General features: G+C 39.9%; 1 protein-coding gene across 1 annotated transcript; it reads right to left on the bottom strand.

Moving 5' to 3' along the window:
• Positions 1-6,113: 6,113 nt before the first annotated feature.
• On the bottom strand, positions 6,114-10,072 carry LOC131929341 (tubulin beta-4B chain). The gene is made up of 6 exons (XM_059285451.1): positions 9,914-10,072; positions 8,485-8,821; positions 7,910-8,037; positions 7,423-7,745; positions 6,945-7,185; positions 6,114-6,716 (listed from the first exon to the last, which is right to left on the bottom strand). Exons 1-6 carry the CDS (start codon positions 9,968-9,970, stop codon positions 6,465-6,467), a joined length of 1,338 nt encoding a protein of 445 aa, XP_059141434.1. The 5' UTR covers positions 9,971-10,072; the 3' UTR covers positions 6,114-6,464.
• Between the last annotated feature and the right edge of the window lie 768 nt (positions 10,073-10,840).

Below are 10,840 nucleotides of genomic sequence, written 5' to 3'. Positions count from 1 at the left end.
TTGTTGTTCTCTCGGCCTCCTCGCTGGATGGTGTCAGGTACCATCACATTGTCGTCTGCTGCCACCGTTCTGTCTGCCCCACACTTTCTTGAACACATACACACACATACATGCACACACACATACACACACATACACGCACACACACACACGCGCACACACACATACACACACATACATACACGCATACACACGCACACACACACACATACACAAACAGATACACCCACGCACACACACACACGCACACACGCACATACATACACACGTTCACACACAGAAATACAAACCCGTACATAGATACACACACACACACAAACACATACACACACAAGCACACACACATGCACACGCGCACACATAAATACAAACCCGTACATACATACACACACGCACACACACATACACATAATGATGTATATTACACACAACCATATATAAGTAACAAATTTAAAAAAAAATCCGAAGCTTAGACCTTATTTTATTTAAACATATTTAGTACTCAACAATGGTTACTTTACTGTTCATATTCTGATCTCTTCTCGACCGTTCGTTACAGATAGTACTATTTCTGAGAGCGGGACGAGACCTAGAACAAATTGGCTTGGAACAATCACTGCCCAATACACCCCATCATAAACACAAACACAATGATAACACTGACAATCACTGCCCGATACATCCCATCATAACCACAAACCAATGATAACACTGACAATCACTGCCCGATACATCCCATTACCACAAACACAACGATAACACTGACAATCACTGCCCTATACATCCCATCATAACCACAAACACAACGATAACACTGACAATCACTGCCCTATACATCCCATCATAACCACAAACACAACGATAACACTGACAATCACTGCCCTATACATCCCATCATAACCACAAACACAACGATAACACTGACAATCACTGCCCTATACATCCCATCATAACCACAAACACAACGATAACACTGACAATCACTGCCCGATACATCCCATCATAACCACAAACACAACGATAACACTGACAATCACTGCCCTATACATCCCATCATAACCACAAACACAACGATAATACTGACAATCACTGCCCTATACATCCCATCATAACCACAAACACAACGATAACACTGACAATCACTGCCCGATACATCCCATCATAACCACAAACACAATGATAACACTGACAATCACTGCCCGATACATCCCATCATAACAACAAACACAACGATAACACTGACAATCACTGCCCGATACATCCCATCATAACCACAAACACAATGATAACACTGACAATCACTGCCCGATACATCCCATCATAACCACAAACACAATGATAACACTGACAATCACAGCCCTTTACATCCCATAACCACAAACACAATGATAACACTGACAATCACTGCCCGATACATCCCATCATAACAACAAACACAACGATAACACTGACAATCACTGCCCGATACATCCCATCATAACAACAAACACAACGATAACACTGACAATCACTGCCCGATACATCCCATCATAACAACAAACACAACGATAACACTGACAATCACTGCCCGATACATCCCATCATAACAACAAACACAACGATAACACTGACAATCACTGCCCGATACATCCCATCATAACAACAAACACAACGATAACACTGACAATCACTGCCCGATACATCCCATCATAACAACAAACACAACGATAACACTGACAATCACTGCCCGATACATCCCATCATAACAACAAACACAACGATAACACTGACAATCACTGCCCGATACATCCCATAACCACAAACACAATGATAACACTGCCGATTACTCAGCACCCACCTAATACTAATCCTAGACTGAAACGAAAGATTTTCTAATTTTGCACATCAGGGGACGCTACTGAATAGTTGTTTTAATGACACAGTTTGGTGCTCTTGTTCGACGCAGTGTTGAGAGAAATTCCCCTAAAATGGTTTACTGTTGCATTGTTTACGTTCTTTGATATTTGAAATTTCCGCTTTGAAGCAACTGAACATGTTAATTGAAGCTACATTGGAGTTACACTATAGGTTTTAATACAACAGGTTTTTATTAAACTCAACGGGTTTTAACTCGACAGGTGTTAACTCAATAGGTTTTAACTCAATATGTTTTAATACTAGAGCAAGGTATTGAGGTATTGACGGTACTGGGGGTGGGGCGTTATGGAGAGAGGCAAACATTTTTAACCGGGTTAACATTATCTGATTGTTTAACAAATAATTTTTAAAATACCTCTACAATTTAAAACTTTGTGATTTTACTTTAATAATTTAAAAAAAAATCCGTAAGTAGAGTTATCTATCTTATGCCAGAGTAGCTTGCCTTGATTTAAATCGTCTTAAAATCGTACAGTTTTATTAATGCTAGTCGTCAGGCGAAATTGTAGCCAATAGCTCAGATACATAACAATGAAATATATCGACTCTTGTGATGTAGTAGTGTAATTCGCTGCTTCAATTTTCTCGTCAAACCCTCTCATCTTGACGCACACGGCAAACCCTCAAAACTTGACACGTTTTTAGTGCCTGACCTTGACATACTATATTCTACTTAACTGGACCCCGAAGATTTATTTTTGTTTTGGGCCGAAAAATAAGGACTTAGTTTACTGTTATACATATTAAATAATAGAGGGCGAAGTTTGGGGTCATATAGGTAGAGGGCGAAGTTTGGGGTTATACAGGTAGAAGGCGTTGTCATAAAGACAATAGAGGGCGTAATCTGGGGTCATACAAGTAGAGGGCGTAATCTGGGGTCATAAGGTAGAGGGCGTAGTCTGGGGTCATAAGGTAGAGGGCGTAGTCTGGGGTCATACAAGTAGAGGGCGTAGTCTGGGGTCATAAGGTAGAGGGCGTAGTCTGGGGTCATAAGGTAGAGGGCGTAGTCTGGGGTCATAAGGTAGAGGACGTAGTCTGGGGTCATACAGGTAGATATAGACTCAATAGAGGACTTAGCTTGGGGTCATACCGATAGAGGGCGTAGTTAATTTTTCTATAGACAACACAGAGGACGTCGTTTGAGGTCATACAGCCATAATGTCTACTAACTAAGAGCTTCCATACTTAAAATTCCTTGTGGGCGCTGGAAGACACGATGGAAGATGAAATGGCAACTAAAAAAAAGAAAACATATTTTAATGACCCCCCGGGATGACGTATTAAAATCTGTAGAGCGAGTGATTCCTCTGTCCCCATCCTGAGATGGCGGCCATAATTTATGGTTATGTAAACAAAACTTTCAAGTGTAGCTTGCTCAATGACAGCTTATCCTCTTTTATGACTTTTCCTTGATGATAAAAACATTATTTCACGCAATAACCTTGTTAGAAGAACTTGTGGCTTGCACAAGGCGGACACATGTTCGTTTTTAAGTTCTTTTTATATCTTGCTAGTATTCTATACATCATCTTCGTCTTCATCATTTTTTTCCAGTTCGTGGGCAAGGCACATGTGGCAGATGAAGTAGGCCTAGAGTTTATCTGTTTCAGATACCTCGGCATATGAAGGGATAGTGTGGTCAGCATTATGCCCAGCCGCATTTGTTTTCCCTAACGTGAGTTAGGTACCGATTAGGACTGAGTTGACTTATGGACACTCTACTGACTTGAACCCGTATCCGAGCTCGAGACTTTTGGGTTAGCGGGCCAATATTCCGTACATGTTAATATATATATATATATATATATATATATATATATATATATATATATATATATATATTCCATATTAAATTTTAAACATTGGGCAGAGTAGAGTACGAGGAAAATTAGCATAGTTTACAGCCAATAAAACGATTACATTTTGATAGCTAAATGGCATGTAACTAGATCTAGATCTATAAACAAACAGTAAAAACATTAAACCGTTTTAGTGCCCTGACATATCTTACATCCTAGGCAAGATATCTTCAGTGGCGTAGTCATTTTCATAGGCAGAAACTCACACACACATACACAAACAAACAAACATCCTGGGCGCCATGGTATCAGAATTTCAGGGAGGACTTTATAAGTGAAATATTTTCACACACATATAGGCAGACACACAGAGACACTGTCAGACACACACATACAGACACACACACACAATCACACACACACACACACAGACACACTTCCAACTTGTAAAACAACAACTGATAGAAACTGCAAACTTGCAACTGTCAATAAATATACTTACATGGCCAAAATTATGTATTGTAAAAAAAAGAGATTATTATTTCTTCCCCTCTCTCCCAGCTAATCCACAGTACCATTTTTTACGGTTATTTAGCGTCCTAGAAAAAACTTATTAAAACGCCCCCTTTCACACAAAATAATAACAAAAACATATGTATAAGCAAACAATAAATTAAGAGTGCATATTACATTTTAATCCATTGCATAAGCGTTAAAGGTAGACTTCAAAATCTAAACTTAATTTTTTTTCGTGCCTTCTTCGTCGCTAAAGTTTCTACTAATTCCAATGTGATCACATTCTATTGAAATGAGGTAGGATGGGGCATTTTCACCAACGCGAATACCCATAGGGCCCATTTAGTCCTGGGCGCCGAAATAGATACTTTTTAAAATGGCGATTAAACATTTTTGCGCCCCCCTATGGATAGCGCCCTAAGCGACCGCCTAGTTCGCCTTTAAGTTAGCACCAGCCCTGCTCTCTCCCCCCCCCCCGAACAAAATAGAATTTATATTGAGAATATATACTTTGTGTTCATCCCCATCTTCGCGCCCCAACCAGAAAATTTCAAGTGCCACCCCCTCCCCCCCGAGAAAAAAAATCTGAAAGAAACACTGATTGTAAATACCTCTTTTTATGAATCCCCCTGCATACTTCTAGGCGATCACGTGAGAACTAGGCTTAAGTGATGCGTTTTTTTTTTCCACAATATCAGACCACACTAGTATCTGTACTTCTGCTGTTTCCTAATACCTGACTAGCCACCCTCCCCCCCACCCATCAATTAACCCCAGTCAGTTACCCTCCATGTTGTTTACCCCCCTATTTATAGTTACCAAGAAATAAACTGACATTGTGTGAGAATAATCATAATTCGTCTTTTTGTAAGTCGTCCTATAGAATATCAGTAGAACAGACACAACCATATTCCTCTCAAAAATTTTCCAACCCTGAACCTAACCGTGACCTCACTGAAGATTTAAACCATGTATTACTTGCATAATGTTAGGATCGAGGGGCAATTTATAATAGACATGTGGGGGTAATATTTTTCTCCATTCGGACAAAGGTAAAATACAGGGGAGGGGGAGATGGCCCCAGGGTAGGGGGTCGACAGGAGTAAATGAGGAGCATTCATTAACAAAGTTTCGTTTAGCTAGGGAATTTTAGCCCAATTATTAAATAATTATTTGAGAACATGTATTGTATTTTCCAGTCTAAGAATATCAATTTTTTATTGCATACCAAGGAAGACTGGGCTAAATAGATGTAGTAAAACTGTCCAGATATTGATCTAATAAAGCTATTCAAATAACTTCGAAACATCTGAGATTGTCTAACTGATAGCATTAAAACTAGTTTCATAACAGTACACTGCATATCAACAAATCAACATTAGATGATACATTTAACTACACACTATTATATATTTAACTGAAAGTTTGAATCCGATTAAGATTGATAAAATATTCATGTTGATATCGTGCACCACTAAGCCTACACAGTATTTCAGTTGGATTACAACTTCTATGGTTTGGCCTGATTTTATTTTTACTATGAACGGTGTATTATAGTTATCACTGCACAAATATTTTTAAAGTTTAACTGTAAAAAAATGTAAAAAAAAAAATTGCCTGTTAATAACAAGATGATGTGTAAAGCTGAGTTCTAGAGAATGTGGGCTACCATAGACGTGTATGTTAGAAGGCATTTGATTTCACACGGGCTGTTTGACGTTTCTGGAGTACATAAAGGGACATAACTAAATCAAAAGCACTTGTAGTAAGACGTCCAGTGTGTAAAGGGGCATAACAAAGAAAAAAAAAATAAGATAAGGTTAGTCGAATATGTAAAGGGACACAACTAAATCACACGAACCCATAACAAAACAGGAAACGTTTTAAAATTTTTCTATCCAGTAAAACTTTATTGCAATAATGCACTTCGTTTGTTTTATTTTTGTTTACTATAGATATACTTTTCATTTTTTAAAGTTTAAAAATATTTTTTGTCCAAACATTAAAATTTTAAGTCCAAATGTTGAAGCTTTCTTGCTGACATAGAATCCAACTTCTACTGACAGTTAACAAATGAAAAAAAGGTTTACAAGATTTTAAATTTTTTAATTCAGTTTTTCTGAAAGCTGTTGATGGCTCGAATAAATAAATGTACAGTCGAGTGCATCACTGCATGTTTTGTATCAAAAGGTCAGGTGGAATGTGGGGTCTGGCAGGGTCACGTGGGTTGGTTTATGCCTCCTCTTCACCCTCCTCCTCCTCGAATTCTCCCTCCTCCTCAGCGGTGGCATCCTGGTACTGTTGGTACTCTGAGACCAGGTCGTTCATGTTGGACTCGGCCTCAGTGAACTCCATCTCGTCCATGCCCTCACCAGTGTACCAGTGGAGGAAAGCCTTACGACGGAACATGGCGGTGAACTGCTCTGAGACACGTTTGAAGAGCTCTTGGATGGCGGTGCTGTTGCCAATGAAGGTTGAGCTCATCTAGAGGAAACAAGTTCAAATACACTTTACACATGTGACTTATGTAAAATTGTGTTGTAATACATTATTTGACTACATAGGTTATACAATACACCCATAGGTTTTAATGTGCACAAGCCGTTTTGAATATAAGTAGGTTTATTTAAGTACAATAGGTCTAACAATACAATCAGTGAGTTTAAACCCACAGCCCTATAGGTTTAAAATAAGAGTTTAACTAGTACTAACCTTAAGACCACGTGGTGGGATGTCACAAACTGCAGTCTTGACATTGTTGGGGATCCATTCAACAAAGTAGGATGAGTTCTTGTTCTGGACATTCAACATCTGCTCATCAACCTCCTTCATGGACATGCGGCCACGGAACATGGCAGCAACTGTCAGGTAACGTCCGTGTCTGGGGTCACAGGCAGCCATCATGTTCTTGGCATCAAACATCTGCTGGGTCAGCTCTGGCACTGTCAGGGCTCTGGGGAAAAGTTTTTGTAAAATCATCTTTCATGTTTAAATAATTTTTCATCTGATCCTCTGTTTTTGTAAAACAATTCTTTTAGAAGTTTTTAAAACTAAGAGTTAAAGACACATACAATTCATTAAGTGTCAGATACTTGTCACAAGTCATGTGTCAGTGACACATGTCTAAAGTCGTGTATCAATGACTCATGTCTAAAGTTGTGTGTCAATGACTCAGAGGTTGTTGACCTACCTGTACTGTTGGCTACCACGAGATGTGAGGGGAGCGAAGCCTGGCATGAAGAAGTGGAGACGAGGGAAGGGGACCATGTTGACTGCCAGTTTCCTGAGGTCAGCGTTCAACTGACCAGGGAACCTGAGGCAGGTGGTGACACCAGACATGGTGGCACTGACCAGATGGTTGAGGTCACCATAGGTGGGGGTGGTGAGTTTCAGGGTTCTGAAGCAGATGTCATACAAGGCTTCATTGTCAATGCAGTAGGTCTCATCAGTGTTCTCTACCAGTTGGTGTACTGAGAGGGTGGCGTTGTATGGCTCAACGACTGTGTCTGATACCTGCAAGGGATAAATAACACCATTAGCTTGACACCTCTAAGTATAAACATGACACCTTTAGCTTGTTGCAAAACATCATTTGTATCAATATGAGAATTATGTTGGTTGTGAAATGTTAAAAGCTAAACCCAGAAACTGAACAAAATAAATCAGTTGCCACTTACTTTGGGGGATGGGACAACAGAGAAAGTGTTCATGATTCTGTCTGGGTACTCTTCACGGATCTTGCTGATGAGGAGTGTTCCCATACCTGAGCCAGTGCCACCTCCAAGAGAGTGGGTGAGTTGGAATCCTGGTCAAAGACAAAAGTCAGTTGAAAAAATGTATGTAACTGACCAATGTATGATGTGACCAATGTGTACGTGTGTGTGTGTGTGCGTGTGTGTGTGTATGAATGCTGTACTCACCCTGCAGACAATCACAGCTCTCAGCTTCCTTGTGTGTGTGTGTGTATGTGTGTGTATGTGTGTGTATGTGTGTGTATGTGTGTGTGTGTGTGTGTGTGTGTCTGTGTATGAATGCTGTACTCACCCTGCAGACAATCACAGCTCTCAGCTTCCTTGTGTGTGTGTGTGTGTGTGTCTGTGTGTGTGTCTGTGTGTATGAATGCTGTACTCACCCTGCAGACAATCACAGCTCTCAGCTTTGTTGTGTGTGTGTGTGTATGTGTGTGTATGTATGTGTGTGTATGTGTGTGTATGTGTGTGTCTGTGTGTGTGTGTATGAATGATGTACTCACCCTGCAGACAATCACAGCTCTCAGCTTCCTTCCTTACAACATCCAGGACGGAGTCAACCAGCTCAGCGCCCTCTGTGTAGTGACCTTTGGCCCAGTTGTTGCCAGCACCTGACTGTCCGAAAACAAAGTTGTCAGGGCGGAAGATCTGTCCGAAGGGACCAGAGCGGACACTGTCCATGGTGCCGGGTTCAAGGTCGACCAGGATAGCCCTGGGGACGTATTTGCCTCCTGTGGCCTCATTGTAGTAGACGTTGATTCTCTCTAGCTGAAGGTCACTGTCACCGTGGTATGTGCCGGTGGGGTCAATGCCATGCTCGTCTGAGATGACCTCCCAGAACTGTGCAGGTAGAAAATAGCCAGGTTAGAAATGGGATGAGAAAAGTACGCTGCTGATGTAAAGCTGTTTATAAAGTATGAGTAGACCTAGTGTTTGTTTATAAAGTATGATTAGGCCTAGTGTTTGGCTGTTCATTCTAAATTTTTTGGGTGTTTATTATAAAAAATAAATAAGTTAATTATTTGGAAATTTATGTCTGTACTATTTCTAATGTATGAGTATGCCGAGTATGCCTTGCAGTTGTGTCTATAAAATATGGGTAGGTCTAGTGTTTTGTGTTTATGAATTGCTCATTGTTAAAAAAAGGCTAACGTATCAATCCTTGGTTTAGAGGCGCTTCTCTAAAGGAGAGAGGAAAAAATCAATACCCTCCTCCTTCTATCTAGAACAGTAGACCCATGCCCGGGTGTGCTGTGTGCGCGACACACGGGACCGGCGGCACTACACACCCTGCCACAGGACGGCTGGGGCACTACACGCCAATCACTGTCGTGTGAATCAGTTGTAGTTAAAGGGGGCAGAGATACATTTGTGACGTTTTATTTAAACAGGCCATGGCACAGGCATGTGTCAGACACACGACACCTACACACATAAGACTGATGACTCAGTCAAGATCGAATGTAAATATCGATTAGGTGTTGACGGAATTTTTCACATTTTCCACACCGAGTGTCCCATTACCTAGCAGATTTAAACTGACAATATTTCCCTCTGGGTAATTTAATATTAGCAACAACAATCTACGAGTCGCGTCGTCGTTTGATGACTCAAATAATTTGGACCGTAGTATAATCAAGTAGGTTATACTGCTAAATAGCAGATCTCGTGATAATGAGGTAGTAATCATGGACCACTAATTAATTAATAATACTTGACACTTGTCTTCAATTTAAAATGAATTATAAGCCACAGCCGGTACTTAACCTAAACCTAAAGATATATTAAATAAATATGTGATAGATCTATATGAAAGGCTAATAGTGTATGGGGTATAGGCCTACATAATTTATGCTTGATCTAAAGCTATGTTTAGCAACCTATCATAATTTTAATTAATTAGCATAGCTAGATGTAAAGTGTTGTGCTTACCTTGGCACCGATCTGGTTACCGCACTGTCCAGCCTGAAGATGTACGATCTCACGCATCTTGATGTGTTGTGTCTAGTGGGATGGCTGGCTAATACAAAACTTGGATTTGCTTAGAGGGAGGGATCACCCAAACTAACCGCACTAAGGCGAGCCGGGGGTTAAATATGCTCTACCCACAATGCACAGCGCTGTGCTGACGACGGTTACCCCTGGCAACTCTGTCAACAGTAACGACCCCTGGGCCGGTATTGGTGTGATCGTCTGCTGTTGTTAAGACTGTTGTTTCGGTAGGTTAACCATATCGATTGAAGTGACGTGTCGCTCATGAACCTTTCGCCTTTGTGTGTAGAATTTTATTTTTGTTTTCCTTCAAATATTTTGACGAATGTTTTTTTTAGAAACTTACTATTTACTGTTTTGTTTATACACATTAAAAAAGTTTGATTAAGTTTTTAAAGATGTTGGTATTTGCGTTGCTATGAAAAGGGGGGGGGGGGGAGAGGGAGGGAAGGGCGTGCGGAGGGTTGGGTTTTCGAGTGGTTTAAATAAAATATCCCTCGTACAATCAACTGTTTAAAGTTTTGCTTACACGACAGGAGCTGAGTGGGCTGGTTTAAGACTTGACAACAATTCTAAACTTGATCGATTAACGTGCGTTAGGTTTAATGTAGGGTTTAGGTGATTTCGGGAAATGATTAAGGTTAATCGCCGATATGCATATAAATAGGACCAGAGGTGGATAAATGGCGACAACACACACACACACACAACCACATATATATATATATATATATATATATATATATATATATATATATATATATATATGTATATATATATATATATATATATATATATATATATATATATATATATATATATATATATATATATATATATATATATAGGCCTATATATATTTCTATT

Source organism: Physella acuta, unplaced genomic scaffold (assembly GCF_028476545.2).
Source record: "Physella acuta isolate Inbredline_101_S28 unplaced genomic scaffold, ASM2847654v3 ptg001618l, whole genome shotgun sequence".
Classification (NCBI taxonomy): Eukaryota; Metazoa; Mollusca; class Gastropoda; family Physidae; genus Physella; species Physella acuta.
The sequence above is the reverse complement of the archived record's forward strand: the minus strand, read 5'-3'. Positions and strand labels throughout refer to the sequence as shown.